Below are 21,845 nucleotides of genomic sequence, written 5' to 3' on the forward strand. Positions count from 1 at the left end.
TCGTACATAGGTTACTATATATACTGTATATAACACTATAGTAGTTTCTGTATATACTGTATAAAGCACTGTAGTACTTTTGTACATATGTTACTATATATACTGTATATAACACTATAGTAGTTTCTGTGTATACTGTATATAACACACTGTAGTAGTTTCATACATACGGTACTAGATATACTGTATATAACACTATAGTAGTTTCTGTATATACTGTTTTGCACTATATATAACACTGTAGTAGTTTTGTACATACGGTGCTATATATACTGTATATAACACTATAGTAGTTTCTGTATATACTGTTTTGCACTATATATAACACACTGTAGTAGTTTCGTACATACGGTACTAGATATACTGTATATAACACTGTAGTAGTTTCTGTATATACTGTTTTGCACTATATATAGCACACTGTAGTAGTTTCGTACATACGGTGCTATATATACTGTATATAACACTATAGTAGTTTCTATATATACTTTTAGCACTATATATAACACACTGTAGTAGTTTCGTACATGGGTTACTATGTATACTGTATATAACACACTGTAGTAGTTTTGTACATACGGTACTATATATACTATATATAACACACTGTTGTAGTTTCGTACATACGGTGCTATATATACTGTATATAACACTGCAGTATTTTGGACATAGGTTACTATATATACTGTATATTACACACTGTAGTAGTTTCGTACATACGGTGCTATATATACTGTACTAGCTGATATACCCGACTTCGCCCGAGTTAATTTGGTACTGGTGTTTATCTGGTGTTCACATGGAAAATCTTATGAAGTCGTGGTTACTTTAGAGATACTGAGGAAAAAAAATATGTTCACCATTTTGCATAGTTCTCTGCGTTACCCAGGAAATACCACGGGGAGGTAACCATGCGACGTTTCCTTCATATAAAATGACATCAGGAAGTGAGAGAATTAGATTACGTACATAAAATTTGGACGCTAATTCTTTTGCGCTTAGAATTTAATAATTGAGTTGCGACCCATTAACTTTTCCTATTTATGACATCAATGCTCGTGCCAAATTTCCCATTTCTATGACACCGGAAAGTGAAAAAATTACATTCCGCACGTAAAATTTTGACGCCAATTCTTTTGAGCTAGAATTGAATAATGGAGTTGGGACCCATTAGCTTTTCCTATTTATGACATAATCAATGCTCGTGACAAATTTCCCGTTTCTATGACACCGGAAAGTGAAAAAATTACCTTCCGCACGTAAAATTTGGACGCTAATTCTTTTGCGCATAGAATTGAATAATGGAGTTGGGACCCATTAGCTTTTCCTATTTATGACATAATCAATGCTCGTGCCAAATTTCCTGTTTCTATGACACCGGAAAGGGAAGAAATTACATTCCATACGTAAAATTTGGACGCTAATTCTTTTGCGCATAGAATTAAATAATCGAGTTGGGACCCATTAGCTTTTCCTATTTATGTCATAATCAATGCCCGTGCCAAATTTTAAGTTTCTGAGGCATTGGGAAGTGACAGATTTAGATTATGTACGTAAAATTTCGACGCCAATTCTTTTGCGCTAGAATTGAATAATCGAGTTGGGACCCAATTACTTTTCCTATTTTGGAGATATTCTATGCTTGCACCAAATTTCATGTTTCTACGATATCGGGAAGTTGGAGAACTTTTGGCGAGTCAGTCAGTGAGTCAGTGAGGGCTTTCAGCTTTTATATATATAGATATAACACTGTAGTAGTTTCGTACATACGGTACTAGATATGTTGTATATAACACTATAGTAGTTTCTGTATATACTGTTTTGCACTATATATAACACACTGTAGTAGTTTTATACATACGGTACTATATATACTGTATATTACACACTGTAGTAGTTTCGTACACAGGTTACAATATATACTGTATATTACACACTGTAGTAGTGTGATATGTATATATTGCCATATGTTTTTTATGCTTTTATACCTATATGCAAGTTCTATTCAAAGTTAAAATGAGAAAAACTTATATGTCGCCTTACATCAGATATTCCAAAAGTTTGCAAGACTGAGAGAGATGCGTCCAGAAATTCAGAGATGATACAGAACCGAACACGAAGGCCGCGTGCTTGGCTGTTTTCCCAGGAGCGCCGTATCTAGATAACGACTGTTTAACTATGTATGACTATCAGTGCCTCAGCCGGAAATCCGGACTTCCCATATATGGTTATGCGGTGAATTTGAGCCAATGAGCCCATCACCCATTCCTAGTGATGAGACCAAAGGGTATAAGATCCCATGTAATCTGTAATAAAGTGCGCAGTCATGTCCCCATGTGAGGAACTATACCAGACCTCCGTGTGTGGTGTCTCTTCTTTACCGCCGGCAGCGGGGCATTGGGGTGGGCCTGATTGGTGCTGTACGCAGAATTTCCCTGACAAATAGCGCCCAAAGGTGGGGCAGTAAAACCAGAGCCGTGCAGCGCAGTCCACCCGGATCCACGCCACGGGGAAGCCGTCCTGCTGCAAACCGAGCCTGATCAACTCACAGAACTCCAGGTAAGACCAGCATATATTTATGTTGTGTTTTACACTGAGAGTCTTGCAGCAGGAGGGACTATCTGTGTTTTGTGACCGGACGGGTTGGGTTAAGAGTTCTACACGGTAACTCGTGGGCTTCGGGTTTGCCGTCACGGACCACTGACTGTGATAAGCGCACCAATCGCTCACCCAGAAACTGGTCTGTAGTCTATTTGTACTTTGAAGTCCGCAGCGTTTTAGCAATAGTGGAGGTTGTTTGTTGTATCTGCAGAATTTTTTTCTCTTACTTTTCATTTTGTCTCATAGAAGAAGGGACCCTCGATTTTAGTTTAGTTAGTTGTTAACGGTTTAGCAGAGAGGGATGCATTTTGTGAGACAGGCTTCATAGAAGGGACCCTCGATTTTAGTTTAGTTAGTTGTTAACGGTTTAGCAGAGAGGGATACACTCTGTGAGATAGGTCCCACAGAAGAAGAGACCCTCGGTTTTAGTTTAGTTAGTTGTTGATGGTTTAGCTGAGGAGGAGACGCACTCTATGAGACTGGTTCCATAGAAGGAGATGCCTTCGGTTGTTTTGCCAGTATATAAGGGGCTAACAATTCGGGTCAGAAGGATGCACTCTATGGAGCGTGTTATTATTATTATTGTTGTTTTAATATGCGTAAGACCTTATTAAAGAAGACGGATCCCTTTATGGGCCGCCGCCGTGCGGATGAATTGGTGGAGGAGAGACAAGGGTCACAATTTGTAAAATGTAAGAAAACTCTTATGAAAATGTGTAACAAGGACCCGCACGGTAGATTACAGTATGGTGACTGGGAGGAGGTCTTTAGGACCAAGAAGGGCGCCTTGAAAGACCAAGGGTTGCTAGAAAGTGCTAAAGTGAGAAGCAGAGAGACAGTCAGAATGTACACATTATTTGTTTAACCCCTTAACGACCAGCCCATAGTGTTTTTATGTCCTCCCGAAGTGGGCTCTATTCTCTGAGGACGTAAAAACATGCTTCCTGCAGAGAATAGTGCCCCTCGGGCTGTGGACGTGACAGCTCCATGCTGTCGGTGTCCGCAGGTAGCTGACAGCATGGAGCTGTCATCCCGGGCTGTTCGGAGCCCCCCCCGGCATTGCGATCGGCGCTATGCAATGGATAGCGCCGATCGCAAAAAAAGTAAATAAAAGTACATAAAAGTTAAAGATTCAGCTGCTCCGATGGATCGGATCCATCGGAGCAGCTGAAATTACTCACCGAGGTCTGGCACGCTGCTCCCCGCTCTCCTGCCGCTCCGGGGCCCGAAGCCGGTCTTCTGCGCATGCGCGCCAGGCGGCATTACGTCAGCCGCATGCGCAGAAGGCCCGGCGGCGCGGGAGATTTAAAATCTCCTGGCTCCCGACTCCTGTAGGTAGCCGGGAGGCAGGAGATGTCAGCGGGGACTGCGGTGAGCGGTCCCCGGTACCGCGATCGCCGTTATCCAATGGTTAGCGGCGATCGCGAAAAAGTTAAAAAAAAGTTTTAAAAAAGTCAGTTTCACCTCCCCTCATGGATCGGATCCATGAGGGGAGGTGAAAATACTCACCCCCAGTCCTCAGCGGTGTCCCGATGTCCCGGGACCCGAATCCCCGTCTGCGCATGCGCGCCCGATGATTGACATCGGGCGCGTGCACAGACGGGCTCGAGCCCCGGGGAATTTAAAATCCCTCTGCTTCTGGCTGCCATGTGTAGCTAGGAGCAGAGAGATTATACCGGGGACATGATCACTGTCATCCAATGGATGACAGTGATCATGTAAAGTGAAAAAAAAGTGTAAAAAAGTTAAAAAAAAAAAAAGTAAAAAAAAGTTTTTAAAAGTTTAAAAAGCGTACGTTTCATCTCCCCTCATGGATCATATCCGTGAGGGAGGATGAAAGTACGTACCTAAGGCCCCCAGATTTATCCGCGGACCTTACCACAGCTTCTGCACACGCGCCCGTCGCCAAAATGGCGGGCGCATGCGCAAAAGCTGTGGATTTGCCAGGATAATTTAAATTCTCCCTGCTCCTGGCTACAAAACGTAGCCAAGAGCATGGAGATTTAATGGGGGTCCGCGGTGAGCGGTTCCTGGTCACGTGTTCGCCATTATCCAATAATGGCGATCACGTAAAAGTAAAAAAAAAAATTTGAAGTTTCATCTCCCCTCACTGATGCGATCGGTGAGAGGAGATGAATCTTTTTACCGGAGGCCTGCGTATTTGAATCCCGACCCGATCTTCCTCCGTGGACCTTCCAGGATTCTGCACATGCGATTGCCGGCAAAAAGCCGGACACATGCGCAGGAGTCAGGGAGCCCAGGAAATTTAAAATCTCCTTGCTCCCAGCGACCAACGGTCACAGAGAGCCTGGAGCAGTGACGGGTGGCCTCGTTGAGCGGTCCCCGGTCACGTGATAAAAAGGTAGCGATCTACCTTTGGCCGGTCTCACATGACCGCATAGGAATGACGGATTCCGCATGCGTCTGATCCGTGGTAATACGCAGATCAATCGCATTGGATTACACAATTCCGCTCACATTAGCGGGTCAGAATTGCGTAATCCACTCGCAGAAAAGAGAACGCAGCAGGTTCTATTTTACTGCGGATATCGGCAACATAGAGCCCATTGTGCTCCATGGTCGCGGATATACCCGCAGTCCATACGCAACTACATTGTATACGGGCTGCGGGTACCCCCGTCATTGCTAAGCGATGGTGCGGGAAATACAAACAAAGGTGTACTGTGCATGACCGCCTGTGTGAGTAGGCAGTTATGCGCAGTACATTACGCAGCCGTACGCAGGGTCACAGCCGGGCTCACAGATGGGATCCGCTGTGGGCCTCCGCAAGCGGATTCCACCTACGGCTGCGTGAGCCCAGCGTTATTCAGACCGCTACCTGTGATACGTATTTTACAAGAAGCCCCTGGAACGCTCGCTTTCCTGCAGTTCCAGGAGCACCTTGTTGAGCGCCTTCTGTGTGAGACCGCCGCACCTCATCAAGCTTACGGAGACTCACGGAACGCCACTTTTTACACCCCATACCCGCCACTGAGGTCATGAAATACCCCCAAAAAGCATGAGAGGAGGGGGGGGGGGATACCCGGTTTTATTGCCCCATGGGCCCATTCCAACCAGCCTCCGTAATTACCCCTGTCTTCGGAAATACTACACAGTTCACATTTTTACTTTTATCTAAGATTTGCGAACGCCAAAAAGGGCGTGGAGGGGGAGGGGGGGGAATTTTTAGGGAGTCAATCTTTATTCTGTACAAATAAGCAATGGGGCCTGGAATTTATTCAGTTGTGCCCTAAAATCCAACAGGTGTTCCGTCCTTTATAGGCCTTGCCATGCGTCCTGTAAGTAGATTAGGGCCACAATGGGTATGTTTCTGAACTCGGGACAAACGGGGGTATCCATTTTGGGGTGAACGTCTTCATTCCTATGTGCACTGTACAAAAAAACTGTTTTTAAATTGAAAAAATTGCCAAAAAAATTGAAAATCGTAACTTTTTCCTTCTGCTTTGCTTAGATTCATTCAAATACTGTGGGGTCAAAATACGCAGTACACCCCTAGATGAATTCGTTAAGGGGTCTAGTTTTCAAAATGGGGTCATTTGAGGGGGTTCTTTATAGTTTTGGCCGCTCAATGGCTCTATAAGTGGGCAATGGGGCCTGAAATTTATTCAGTGGTACCCTGAAATCCAACGGGTATTCCTTTCATTGTAGGCCTAGCCATGGGTCCTGTAAGTCTATTAGGGCCACAATGGGTATGTTTCTGAACACGGGACAAACAGGGGTATCCATTTTGGGGTGAAAGCCTTCATTTATATGTGTGCTGTACAAAAAAAACTGTTTTTAAATTGACACAATAGCCCAAAAAATGAAAATCCTATTTTTTTCCTTTTGCTTTGCTTGAATTTATTCAAAAACTGTGGGGTCAAAATATGCAGTACATCCCTAGATAAATTCGTTAAGGGGTCTAGTTTTCAAAATGGGGTCATTTGTGGGGGTTCTATATGGTTTTGGGCGCTCAAGAACTCTACAAGTGGGCAATGGGGCCTAAAAGTACTTCAAGCAAAATCTATGTTCTGAAAGCCACCGATTACTCCTTTTATTTTGGGCCCCGTTGTGCATGCGGACATAAGATTAGGGCCACAATGGGTATATTTCTGAAAACAGCACAAACAGGGGTATCCATTTTGGGGTGTAAGTCTTCCTTCATATGTGTGCTGTACAAAAAAAGCTGTTTTTAAAATGACAGAATTGCCAAAAAAACAAAAATCCAAATTTTTTCCTTTTGCTTTGCTTGAATTTATTCAAAAACTGTGGGGTCAAAATGCGCAGTACACCCCTAGATAAATTCGTTAAGGAGTCTAGTTTTCAAAATGGGGTCATTTGTGGGGGTTCTCTATGGTTTTGGGCGCTCAAGAACTCTACAAGTGGGCAATGGGGCCTAAAAGGACTTCAAGCAAAATTTGTGTTCCGAAAGCCACCGGTCGCTCCTTTCATTTTGGGCTCCGTTGTGTATCCAGACATAAGATTAGGGCCACAATGGGTATGTCTCTGAACACGGGACAAACAGGGGTATCCATTTTTGGGTGCAAGTCTTCCTTCATATGTGTGCTGTACAAAAAAAGCTGTTTTTAAAATGACAGAATTGCCGAAAAAACGAAAATCACAATTTTTTCCTTTTGCTTGGTTTGAATTCATTCAAAAACTGTGGGGTCAAAATATGCAGTACACCCCTAGATAAATTCGTTAAGGGGTCTAGTTTTCAAAATGGGGTCATTTGTGGGGGTTTTCTATGGTTTTGGGCGCTCAAGAACTCTACATGTGTGCTATGGGGCCTAAAAGGACTTCAAGCAAAATTTCTGTTTTGAAAGACACTGACTACTCCTTTCATTTTGGGCCCCGTTGTGGACTCAGATATAACAATAGGGCCACAATGGGTATATTTCTGAACACGGGAGAAATAGGGGTATCCATTTTGGGGTGTAAATCCTGATTTTCATGTAAACTATAGGAAAAAAATATGTCTTTAAAATGACAGATTTGCAAAAATATGAAATTTTACTTTTTCTCCTCTAAATTGAATTAATTCCTGAAAAAAAACTGTGGGGTCAAAATACTCATGACACCCCTCAGTGAATACATTAAGGGGTGTAGTTTTTAAAATGAGGTCATTTGGGGGGGTATCTATTATTCTGACACTCATGAGCCTTTCCAATCTCGGCTTGGTATAGGAAAACAAAGTGTTCCTCAAAATGCTAAAAAGTAATGTTAAATTTGTACGTCTCCTAAATAGTTAAAAAAAACGAAAGTTTTTCCAATGTGCGCCCAAAATAAAGTAAACGGGTGGAAATATAAATCTTAGCAAAAATTTCTATATTATGTTTGCACATATTTAAGATATTGCAGTTGGAAATGTGAAAAAATGACGATTTTTTCAAAATTTTCCCAATTTTGGCGCTTTTAATAAATAAACACAATTTCTATCGGTCTATTTTTTTCGCCTAAATGAAGCACAACATGTGGCGAAAAAACAATGTCAGAATCGCTTGGATATGCAAAACCTTTCTGGTGTTTTTCCATGTTAAAGTGACACATGTCAGATTTGCAAAATTTGGCCTGGTCATTAAGGCGCAAACAGGCTTGGTCACTAAGGGGTTAAGAAAGTATCCGTAAGTGAAATGTTGGAAAGTACAGTAAGTGATCAAGAGGGTGTCGGGAGAGTGTTTATTGAAGGTTACATTGGCAGTTAGGTAGGGAGAGAAATATGGGGAACAAGCAAAGTCGAGAGGAAAGTTACAAAGCATGTGATTCGTTGGCAGAGAGAGAGAGAGGAAAAGGTGTATAATACTAGGTGGATATATATATAGATATAGATGTATGTGTATATATGTATATATGTGTGCAAATGGTTAACTGAGCTTGCTTTTAGAGGAGAAGGATTGTTTACTTGAAGCTGCAGCTTGTGTCTAGCTTTCAAGGTCAAGCGATAACAAAGCGAGAGAAAATGCAATACTAACCCTGGAAAGTAGCCTTGCTTGCTGTAATGGAATGAATCTAATACTGTCTTAAGAAGGCAGGAAATATAGCAATTTCTAAGGTATATTCTTACTGGGTTCTGAGGTCACAAATGGACACGTCTTGGTCTCTTTCATACAGGTGTAAGCTGTCAGAAGGTCCCAGCATATGTGTTATTTATGAGTTCAAATGCAGGGAATAGTTAAACTAAAACAACTCTGTTCAGTTGGTTTTGCATATTCGTAGAGAGATAACAGTTATTTTGCAAAGGTGGAGGCTTTCAGATTCACTCTAAGCTCAGGGTCACAGAAACTAAAATATATCAGTGTTTAATATAGCATATAATAGCTTCAGTAGATAAGAAATATAGAATGTCTCAGTCACTCAGAAAATTTTTTCCCCATAATTTGTCAAAGATAGCGCTCATTCACAATCTTATCTCAATAGAATCATGTACTTTATAACATTATAGCACTCACCTCGGTGTTTTTCAACTGATGTATGTATGTTTGTCACACTTTTTGTCTGTGCATCTGTATGTACTGGTACACCTTCAATAGGGGGTGACGAAGCAGACTTGAGCGCATGGATGGATGAGAGTTAATGACCCGTGTTCAGGCTGTGATGAATGTAAAATGTGTGATGCAGGTATTGACTGGGGATAAAAGTCCCCCCCTTCCCATGCATAAGACTTTACTTGGTTGTGATATGGACGTGCGGACTGTAAAGCTTAAATGAAGTTGTGAAAAAATACGCAAGCGGCCAGTATCGAAGGGGTGGAGCTAGATGATGTAAAGGACATAATGTTTCATCCCTCTTGTCCACAAGGGAGGGGGTGAGGATCTTGAGCAGCTAGTAAAAGTTTTTTTTTTCTCTCTCAAATTTGTTAAGACATTGCAGGTAGGATCAGATTAATAATGAATTTGCTTAAAGGATATCACATTTCAAATATTAATACATGTTTGTAGATTATTCTGCCCCGATGTAACTCACGTCTCTGTTATTGGCGCTAGCATTTTACAGGCCTTATCTGCATCCATCAAAACTTTTTACAATGTTATACTACCTTGAAACCGGGTACTCTTGTTCCAATTGAGTACCCTGGTTCAAAGGGGAGGAGGAGAAGGCATAGGTGATCTAGGTATTGCAAATCAGCCATTTAAAAAAAATTTTTGCAACAAGATTCTGATCTTTTTGAAATAGAATATCAGCCTGATTGTCAGGCATTGATGCAACAAGAAAATTTAAGTTTTAAAAAGTTACTGAAAGCCCTTGTTAACAATGCATATTTTGAGTTGTTTTTTATAGATGGTCCCAGGGTGATTGACGGCTCCACACTGGATATGCAGTGGTCACACAACAAGATGTCCTAAAAGCAGAATGCCTCCGCATGTCTCAGTACAAGAAGCGGAACTGAAGGCCCTCACTGAGGCGAGTAGAGTGGTGGAAGGTAAGACGGCAAACATTTACACTGACTCCCGGTATGCATTTGGCATAGCTCATGATTACGGCCCAACATGGAAGGCCAGACAGTTTTTTACCTCAGCAGGACAACCAATTAAGAATGATGCAGCGGGCAGAGTCTCACGGAGGCCCTACTTCTACCTAACAAAGTGGAGAGCTCACACCAATTCCTACACCGGAGAAACAAGAGGCAACGCCATCACAGACCACACAGCAAAGGCAGCGGCCCTCAAGCCGTGGAAGAAAAGAAGAATTTAACAATAACTTTGGACTTTGACAATAACTTTGGACTTTGATAAAAACTTGGACTATGCTAAAGACTTTACAGTTACAAGCCAGCAAGGAAGAAAAGGAAAAAAGGACTAAAAAAGGGAAGGCGTATGGCGAACAGTCAACAGAACTTGCCTACCACAGTCCCTGTGCCCCATGATGGCCCAGCTGACGCACGGAAAGACGCACCTCTCAAAGCAGCAATGATGTCGACGCTTGAACAAGGACGGGTGGCTGCTGGGTTTTCTGTAGCTGCTGCATCATTTGTCCAATTTTGCATGATCTTTGCCGTAAGCAACAGGGCAGAAGTAAATTTGCCACATAACACTTGCCGGGGCCACTCTACCCATTTCAGGGATTGCAAATTGGCTACACTCAGCTCCCACTTGTTGGGAAGCATGAATATGTGCTTGTTGTTGATTTCTTTTCAGGTTGGAGGCCTACCCTGTTACCAAAGTAAATAAGCAGGTAACCGCACAGAAGCTCATGAATGAGGTAATCTGCAGATACGGGGTACCGGAAGTGATTGAGTCAAACAAAGGTACACACTTCACAGGTGAAATAATACAACACATCATGTCTGATCTCGGTATCTTCCAGGCTTTTCACACACCCTACCATCCATGGAGTAGGGGGAAAGTAGATACAAAAGGCAATGAAGGAAATGGGCAAATTTTGAATTGAGTGTCTCCCATTAGTTGTTTCCCAGGAGGGTACATGCCACAGTATCAGAGTTTGGGGAATGATTTTCTTGTTAATTTTGTCATAGGTCTCTCCAAGGAATTGTCAATAACGCATTCTGTAGTCTCTGCTTTTCTCCCAGGTCCTACAGACGAGTGTCACAATCTGAAACCAGGTGACAGGGTCTATGTGAAAAAATTTGAGAGAGAAAACCGGTTTAAAAGGTCCTTACCAGATGTTGTTCACCACCCCAACTGCAGTCAAGCTCGAAGGAAAGCCCACTTGGATCCACACTTCGCACTGAAAGAACTCATGATCCTGCATATCCTTTACATGCTATAATGTGGTACAATTCCTCTAACACACACCTTTGACTACTGTACACTAGCCCCCTGTTACAGAACAAATTAATACAATCAAATGTGCAATCAATAAGAGTACACTGAGGGTGAGAATCCAACACCGCATCGTGCTAAGAGAGAAGTTGACGCTCCAGGTGGTAACTTTGATCCACATGGATACATAGATGCAATAGGAGTGCCAAGGGGGGTGCCAGATGAATTTAATTCTAGTGATCAGGTTAAAGCAGGTTTTGAGTCCTTATTTGCTTTTGTCACTGTTAATAATAATGTAGATTGGATGAATTATATCTATTACAATCAGCAGAGGTTTGTAAACTACACCAGAGATGCTTTGCAAGGGTTAGCTGACCAGTTAGGGCCTACTGCATCCATGTCGTTCCAAAATAGAGTGGCCGTGGATATGATTTTAGCAGAAAGAGGTGGGGTATGTAACTTCCTGTACGTGTATTATCCCTTTGATCAAAAAGAGTATGAGTAAGGGACTGGATAATGTGACCAACGTTTCCCTTGTTTGAAAAAGATGAAGAGCCAGTTCCGATAATGCCAACCAGATACGTTACCAGAAGAATGGAGAGATGGACTAGTACTGTGTCTGCCCCGGTCTCATAAGATGGATTGTCAGTGGACTTCCCATTTGCCTAGGGTTAGTGCAGAAGACCTTAGGTTCGAGCGAGGGCACACCCTGCGGGGTGTTAACTTGTACAGATAGAGGGTATGGATGCCCGGAAATAAGCCCTGGGAATCCATGGCCTCCTTCTGAGGTGAGGTAGGGATCCCCCGTCCTAGGAGTAGGGACTTACGGGCAGTGGGAAAACCCTGACGCAAGGGAGAGGCGACCGAGGAAGAGTGCAAGGTCTGGTGCTTGATCTCCATATAAGTTTTTAGGGGGGTTTGTGAGGGTATATGTATATATTGCCAAATGTTTTTTATGCTTTTATACCTGTATGCAAGTTCTATTCAAAGTTAAAATGAGAAAAACTTAATCTGTCGCCTTACATCAGATATTCCAAAAGTTTGCAAGGCTGAGAGAGATGCGTCCAGAAATTCAGAGATAATACAGAACCGAACACGAAGGCCGCGTGCTTGGCTGTTTTCCCAGAGGCGCCGTATCAAGATAACGACTGTTTAACTACGTATGACTATCAGTGCCTCAGCCGGAAATCCGGACTTCCCATATATGGTTATGCGGTGAATTTGAGCCAATGAGCCCATCACCCATTCCTAGTGATGAGACCAAAGGGTATAAGATCCCATGTAATCTGTAATAAAGGGCAGCGCAGTCATGTCCCCGTGTGAGGAACTATACCAGACCTCCGGGTGTGGTGTCTCTTCTTTACCGCCGGCAGCGGGCATTGGGGTGGGCCTGATTGGTGCTGTACGCAGAATTTCCCTGACAGTAGTTTTGTACATAGGTTACTATATATACTGCATATAACACTGTAGTAGTTTCGTACATACGTTACTATATATTATACACTGTAGTAGTTTCGTACATACGTTACTATATATACTGTATATAACACACTGTAGTAGTTTTGTACGTAGGTTACTATATATACTGTATATAACACGCTGTAGTAGATTTGTACATACGGTTCTATATATACTGCATATTACACATTGTAGTAGTTTTGTACATACGGTATATATATATACTGTATATAACACACTGTAGTAGTTTTGTACATACGGTATATATATATACTGTATATAACACACTGTAGTAGTTTCGTACATCCGGTTCTATATATACTGTATATAACACACTGTAGTAGTTTTGTACATACGGTATATATATATACTGTATATAACACACTGTAGTAGTTTCGTACATCCGGTTCTATATATACTGTATATAACACACTGTAGTAGTTTCGTACATCCGGTTCTATATATACTATATATAACACACTGTAGTAGTTTTGTACATACGGTACTATATATACTGCATATTACACATTGTAGTAGTTTTGTACATACGGTATATATATATACTGTATATAACACACTGTAGTAGTTTTGTACATACGGTATATATATATACTGTATATAACACACTGTAGTAGTTTCGTACATCCGGTTCTATATATACTGTATATAACACACTGTAGTAGTTTTGTACATACGGTATATATATATATATATATACTGTATATAACACACTGTAGTAGTTTTGTACATACGGTATATATATATACTGTATATAACATACTAGTAGTTTTGTACATACGGTATATATATACTGTATATAACACACTGTAGTAGTTTTGTACACAGGTTACTATATATATACTGTATATTACACACTGTAGTAGTTTTGTACATACGGTATATATATATACTGTATATAACATACTAGTAGTTTTGTACATACGGTATATATATACTGTATATAACACACTGTAGTAGTTTTGTACATTGCTCACTGTATATAAACTACTCTATCTGCGCCCTCCGCCTCCAGCCCCGTGTTATAGCAGGCAGTCCCCGCTCATTGTGTGCACACCAGTGCGGGATCCCCCCTCTTCCCGCTGACATGCCTGTGCCTGGAGAGGAGGAGACAGGGGGGAGGAGGAGACCATCCCGGGAGAGTGGGGGGAGGACGGTCTGGAGCAGCTGTGTGTATGGAGAGGAAGGGGCCTCCTCACTACGGCCCGGGGCAGTAATGGGATCGGACCTCCCAAGCTGAGCGGCCGGGCCTCGGGAATCACCGCAGCGTCCTCCCCGTCTGTACGAGGACTGTCCATAGCGTCCAGCCTTCTCCGCTCCGCAGGCAGGGGGCGCCCGCTCGCAGCCCGGAGACTCTGGAGCCGCAGAGAACAGTCCGCTCCGGCCCGGGCTGCTAGTCGCGGCGGGATGGAGGCCCCGGGCCTGGCGCTGCTCGCTCTCCTCTCCCTGGTGGCGGCCGAGTGGACGCTGCCCCCCGGGTGCAAGCAGGACGGGAAATCCCGGGGGACGGGGGCGAAGACGGCAGCAACCGGCGTGGACGTGGGGAAGGTGGTGTGCAGCACCCCGGAGCTCGGGAGGACCTTACCGCTGGGAGCGCTGCCCAACCGGACCTCCACCGTGTGAGTATGGGCCCTTCACGGGGACTACAAGTACCAGCATGCACGGTGTGAGGGGCACAGCAGGTGGCCACAACTGTGTATATACTGCTGTACCTAGGATACATGTACTGTGTGGTATATACCATATACTCCTGCATCCTAGGTATATGTACGGTATAGTGTGGTATATGCTATATACTTATGTATACTGTGTGATATATACCATATACTACTGTATCCTATGTATATGTACTGTATAGTGTGGTATATGCTGTATACTGTGTAATATATACCATATCCCCCTGTATTCCAGGTACTAGTGTTATATACTTCTGAATCCTATGTACCGTATCCTCCTGTACACTGTGTGATATGCTATATACTCCTGTATCGTAGGTATATGTACTGTATAGTGTGGTATATGCTATATACTCCTGTATCGTAGGTATATGTACTGTATAGTGTGGTATATGCTATATACTCCTGTATCGTAGGTATATGTACTGTATAGTGTGGTATATGCTATATACTCCTGTATCGTAGGTATATGTACTGTATAGTGTGGTATATGCTATATACTCCTGTATCGTAGGTATATGTACTGTATAGTGTGGTATATGCTATATACTCCTGTATCGTAGGTATATGTACTGTATAGTGTGGTATATGCTATATACTCCTGTATCGTAGGTATATGTACTGTATAGTGTGGTATATGCTATATACTCCTGTATCGTAGGTATATGTACTGTATAGTGTGGTATATGCTATATACTCCTGTATCGTAGGTATATGTACTGTATAGTGTGGTATATGCTATATACTCCTGTATCGTAGGTATATGTACTGTATAGTGTGGTATATGCTATATACTCCTGTATCGTAGGTATATGTACTGTATAGTGTGGTATATGCTATATACTCCTGTATCGTAGGTATATGTACTGTATAGTGTGGTATATGCTATATACTCCTGTATCGTAGGTATATGTACTGTATAGTGTGGTATATGCTATATACTCCTGTATCGTAGGTATATGTACTGTATAGTGTGGTATATGCTATATACTCCTGTATCGTAGGTATATGTACTGTATAGTGTGGTATATGCTATATACTCCTGTATCGTAGGTATATGTACTGTATAGTGTGGTATATGCTATATACTCCTGTATCGTAGGTATATGTACTGTATAGTGTGGTATATGCTATATACTCCTGTATCGTAGGTATATGTACTGTATAGTGTGGTATATGCTATATACTCCTGTATCGTAGGTATATGTACTGTATAGTGTGGTATATGCTATATACTCCTGTATCGTAGGTATATGTACTGTATAGTGTGGTATATGCTATATACTCCTGTATCGTAGGTATATGTACTGTATAGTGTGGTATATGCTATATACTCCTGTATCGTAGGTATATGTACTGTATAGTGTGGTATATGCTATATACTCCTGTATCGTAGGTATATGTACTGTATAGTGTGGTATATGCTATATACTCCTGTATCGTAGGTATATGTACTGTATAGTGTGGTATATGCTATATACTCCTGTATCGTAGGTATATGTACTGTATAGTGTGGTATATGCTATATACTCCTGTATCGTAGGTATATGTACTGTATAGTGTGGTATATGCTATATACTCCTGTATCGTAGGTATATGTACTGTATAGTGTGGTATATGCTATATACTCCTGTATCGTAGGTATATGTACTGTATAGTGTGGTATATGCTATATACTCCTGTATCGTAGGTATATGTACTGTATAGTGTGGTATATGCTATATACTCCTGTATCGTAGGTATATGTACTGTATAGTGTGGTATATGCTATATACTCCTGTATCGTAGGTATATGTACTGTATAGTGTGGTATATGCTATATACTCCTGTATCGTAGGTATATGTACTGTATAGTGTGGTATATGCTATATACTCCTGTATCGTAGGTATATGTACTGTATAGTGTGGTATATGCTATATACTCCTGTATCGTAGGTATATGTACTGTATAGTGTGGTATATGCTATATACTCCTGTATCGTAGGTATATGTACTGTATAGTGTGGTATATGCTATATACTCCTGTATCGTAGGTATATGTACTGTATAGTGTGGTATATGCTATATACTCCTGTATCGTAGGTATATGTACTGTATAGTGTGGTATATGCTATATACTCCTGTATCGTAGGTATATGTACTGTATAGTGTGGTATATGCTATATACTCCTGTATCGTAGGTATATGTACTGTATAGTGTGGTATATGCTATATACTCCTGTATCGTAGGTATATGTACTGTATAGTGTGGTATATGCTATATACTCCTGTATCGTAGGTATATGTACTGTATAGTGTGGTATATGCTATATACTCCTGTATCGTAGGTATATGTACTGTATAGTGTGGTATATGCTATATACTCCTGTATCGTAGGTATATGTACTGTATAGTGTGGTATATGCTATATACTCCTGTATCGTAGGTATATGTACTGTATAGTGTGGTATATGCTATATACTCCTGTATCGTAGGTATATGTACTGTATAGTGTGGTATATGCTATATACTCCTGTATCGTAGGTATATGTACTGTATAGTGTGGTATATGCTATATACTCCTGTATCGTAGGTATATGTACTGTATAGTGTGGTATATGCTATATACTCCTGTATCGTAGGTATATGTACTGTATAGTGTGGTATATGCTATATACTCCTGTGTACTGTGTAATATATATCATATATTCCTGGATCCTAGGTACTAGTGTGGTATATACTATATACTTCTGTATCCTATGTACCGTATCCTCCTGTATACTCTGTGATATATGCTATATACTCCTGTATCGTAGGTACATGTACTGTATAGTGTGGTATATGCTATATACTCCTGTGTACTATATACTACTGTATCCTATGTATATGTACTGTATAGTGTGGTATATGCGATATACTCCTGTGTACTGTGATATATACTCCTGTATTCTAGGTGTATGCACTGTATAGTGTGGTATATGCTATATTCTGTTGTATACTAGTATATACTCCTGTATTCTAGGTGTATGTACTATATTGGGTGGTGTATGTTACTTGTATACTATGTTATATATAGTATTCTCCTGTATCCTAGATATATACTGCCGTATAGCGTGGCACATACCGTACACTCCTGTGTGCTATAGTGTATATACTACTGTACGCCCTGTGTGGTATATACTAGTGTCATCAGTGTATTTCTGGTGGTCCTCCTGTACGGGCGCTGCCTATCCTGTGTCTGCCGGCGCTCCGCAGCCAGCACTGTACCGCACCGCTGCTCTTCCCCTACCGCTGGGCTTTGTAGTACATCCGCGCTCGCTATGATGGCTCCCTCTTGTATGTGCGCTCTGGCTCCGCAGTTGGCCCCCAAGGCCGGCTTCACATGCGCCGTGGGCAGACCCGTGCATCAAAGGTGGCGATTTGGCACGTTTTTTGTAGAGTATCTGCTGCGGGTTTTAACCTTGGTATCTGAAGGGTGGAGATGGGCGTGACCGGGCACCGCGGGTACGGAGTCAGCGCTTACAGAAACGTGCCGATTCCTGGAGTTTGTACTCCGTGTGCGGCAGACTGTAGGAGTGCCCCACGTGGCTCGTACTGCGGACCGCATCCTGTGCACAGCCTTCGCAGAACTTGGGGGCGGTTTTTCACTGTGAAGTTCTCTATTCGGAGCTACCTACCTGCGGGTTGCCCTGTCTGACCGTAATGTATATGCACTGCCGTGTCACCGGAGCTACCTACCTGCGGGTTGTCCTGTCCGCCTGTAATGTATGCACACTGCTGTGTCGCCGGAGCTACCTACCTGCGGGTTGTCCTGTCCGCCTGTAATGTATGCATGCTGCTGTGTCACCGGAGCTACCTACCTGCAGGTTGTCCTGTATGCATGCTGCTGTGTCACCGGAGCTACCTACCTGCAGGTTGTCCTGTATGCACGCTGCTCTGTCACCGGAGCTACCTACCTGCAGGTTGTCCTGTCCGCCTGTATGCACGCTGCCGTGTCGCCGCTGCCAGCAGCCTCACTCCTGGACTTTGCCCTGGTACATATATAAGAATATGAGCGAAGTTGACTTTGGAGCTCCTTCAGGTAAATGCCCCCTCCTCCGTCTCCCGCGGTATGCAGGGCCTTCTCCTCCTCCTCACCCCGTGGTATGCAGGGCCTCTTACAGGCCATCTACTAATGAGCCGCTTATTGCCTAATGAATGATAACTTGGTGATTAAGAAGAGTTTTATAGCTGGTTGGAGATAGGGTTGTACTATGTAACGAGGTTAAGGTGTAAACCAGTCTTGCGGCTCATGTGCCCGGCGCAGCCTGCTGCCATAGAGGTTGTGCTGCAGCACCTGTGATCCCTATATGTTACATGCTAACAGGTCTTAGACCTTGGTAAAGCCCTCTGCACGGTGGCTGGCCGGCTGTACCCGCACCACGCTGCACCTAATGCTTCTTGCAGAAAGTACTTCTGTAGGGTGGTTTTCTGTTCCAGGGTGTAGTCCAGTCTGACACAAGCGTACTTTAGGGTAGGTTTACATTTAGCAGGGCCTAAATTGTGCCAAAATGTTGGTGCAATATTTGGCATAAACAAAGCCTGTTAGGTGGTCTAAATGTATTGAAATGTAGCGGTGCCACGCAGGCTCGCCACCACTTCATGCAATCTCCACGTCACGGCAGGGGGTGCAGTGCTGGACCCCTCTCTAAGGATCGGTGTGGGTCTCAGCTGTGCCGCAGGGCGTCCTGCCATTCAGCGGCTCACGGGGACCACCCATCGGTTTTGGACTACTCTCACCAGTGATTTATACGCAAGGATTAATCCCGAGCGGCAGAGGGGACCTTCACTGCAGCAACCTGGGGAGATGATGCCCACCCATTGCCCTGGCCAGCCAATCCAGCGGGGGGCGTTGGTTGTTGGGAGTGTATCTTGTCTTCACCCCCTAGTTCCGGTGGCGTCAAGATACAATAATACCACATGTGGGATTTGCATTGTTATGATGAGCCCTATATAGGAGGGCCTGGTTTTGCACGATGTTCATCCACCCCTTGTGTAGTGAATCCTGGAAGAGAAGCTCCCAGCAGTCCGTTCCAGTGGCTGATATATAGATGGTGTGGTGGATAATCACGGACTCTTCCCTGCCGGTCTATCTTTATGTTGGGAGGAGGTCTCCTCGTCTTATGGTTTGCAGGGCTCAATCCCTAGTCCTCCTGGGTCATTGTTCGTTACCAAACTTCACAAATGATTCCTAAAAGTGGAAAATTCTTAGAAACCACATCAAAGGCCGAGAAGTTTAGTGGCGGCTCTTTAGTCATCAGTCGGGGAGAACATAAAGCCTCCGGCTGACAGTACATGCCCGCACTGGTTCCACTATTGTGCTTCATGTCCTGGAATACAGCTGATTACATGGTGACTACTAGCCTCTGGTGGAGTGTTGGTGCGGCACAGACGTCTTGCTGTGTTGTTAAGGTGCGGGGGTGTTATAAGGAGCAGGAGTATATGGAAATGGTGGGACATTTAGGGGTCTGCTATTAAAATCATAAAACTGTCCCATATGACTTTCAGAAATAAAAGCAGAATGCTGGGCGGTTTTTTTTTCCTTTCTTTGAGTTTATATGGGTTTTCCAGGATGGCAGCATTTTTAGTGGTAGCGTAATAGGGGCAGGGGCATATATTTTATATTTCATATGTAGTATGTTTTGGATCTGGTTCCGGACCTGTGCTGTCCCACCAGTCCTAGTCTATACATCCAGTACAATATGCAGCGTGCGGCCCTCCAGTACGATCTACACTGCTCATCTGACGCTGTCCCATCAGTCAGTCTATACATCCAGTACAATATGCAGAGTATCTAACAACCAGAATAACTTCAGAATGAAAGGATAAGGAAGTAAGAAACTTTGCAGAACATCTAGATGGCTGGGAGAGAACTTTGATACCAAACACCTGTCAAAACCTGGGGATTGGAAGCGCTGCCCGTACAACCACTTATCGTTTTGTCCTAGACCAGGGGTGCACAACTTTTTCTGATCTGAGGGCCACATGGCCATACTGAACCACTTCAAGGGTATTTCCATCTGAGACACTCATGGTATATCTTAAGTAACTTGCAGGAGTCCCACCTGTTTGTGGAATTGGAATCCCCCTTCCCCCCCCCCCCCCACTCCCCAATACCTTACTAATCAGCACCCCAGAGAGAAGGTGACAATAGATGTGGCTCTCCCCATTGTAAATGATAGAAGAGGAAGTAATGGCCTGGCATCTCATAAGTCCTATAAACTACAACTGCCTGTATATATGACTGGCTGATATACCTGGCCTCACCCGAGTTAATTTGATACAGGTGTTTACGTGGTGTTTGTACTGAAAATTTTATGAAGTAATTTTATAACCGAGGTATAAAATATGTACACACATAGAGGAGCGTTAGATTCTCCTCAGACTGCATGTACCGGTGTCCCTCTGCAGAATGTGCCACCCCTCCCACGCTCTTCACTTAGGACCTAAAGAATGCTTGTGCCAAATTTCACGTTTGTACAAGACGGTGAAGTTACATTACATGGGGGTGTACTTTTACAGTTAGCATTGAATTGTCAACTTGTGACCCCTTTACTTATCCTATTTAGGATCTAAAAATGGTCATGCCAAATTTCATGTTTGTACGACATGGGGAAGTTACATTACACAGGGGTGCCAATACTTTTGCACTTGCCATTAAAGGGGTTGTCCCGCGCCGAAACGTTTTTTTTTTTATTCAATAGGCCCCCCGTTCGACGCGAGACAAATCCAATGCATGGGTTAAAAAAAAAACGTTTAGTACTTACTCGAATCCCCACGCTGCGACGTCTTCTTCCTTACCTTACTAAGATGGCCGCCGGGATCTTCACCCACGATGCACCGCGGGTCTTCTCCCATGGTGCACCGTGGGCTCTGTGCGGTCCATTGCCGATTCCAGCCAGAGCTACGAGGACCAGCTCTCCGGCACGAGCGGCCCCATTCAGCAGGGAGAAGACCGGACTGCGCAAGCGCGTCTAATCGGGCGACTAGACGCTGAAATTAGACGGCACCATGGAGACGAGGACGCTAGCAACGGAGCAGGTAAGTGAATAACTTCTGTATGGCTCATAATGCACAATGTACATTACAAAGTGCATTACCCCAGAAGTGTACAACCCCTTTAAAGAATCGAGTTGTGACCCCTTTACTTTTCCTATGTAGGACCTAAAGAATGCTCTTGCCAAATTTCATGTTTGTACGACATCAGGAAGTTAGAGAATTAGTGGTCAGTTGGTCAGGGCTTTCACACATATGGATGGTAAGTAGGAGCCCTTGGGCCCCGAAGCAAAATCTATATCAGGGCCCCCTGTCTATCATGTGCTATTTATTATACTGGTGTATGGGTATGTAACAG

At 43.2% G+C, this 21,845-nt stretch overlaps 1 protein-coding gene across 1 annotated transcript in view; it reads left to right on the forward strand.

Annotated features, from left to right (window-relative positions):
• Positions 1-13,924: 13,924 nt before the first annotated feature.
• ADGRA3 (adhesion G protein-coupled receptor A3) overlaps positions 13,925-21,845 on the forward strand; it is a 50,414-nt gene continuing 42,493 nt past the window's right edge. Inside the window, exon 1 of the mRNA XM_066573231.1 lies at positions 13,925-14,416. Coding sequence (XP_066429328.1) covers positions 14,205-14,416 — 212 coding nt within the window. The 5' untranslated portion in view covers positions 13,925-14,204. The remainder of the gene's footprint in view (positions 14,417-21,845) is intronic.

The sequence above is a fragment of the Eleutherodactylus coqui genome, chromosome 7, assembly GCF_035609145.1.
Source record: "Eleutherodactylus coqui strain aEleCoq1 chromosome 7, aEleCoq1.hap1, whole genome shotgun sequence".
Lineage (NCBI taxonomy): Eukaryota > Metazoa > Chordata > Amphibia > Anura > Eleutherodactylidae > Eleutherodactylus > Eleutherodactylus coqui.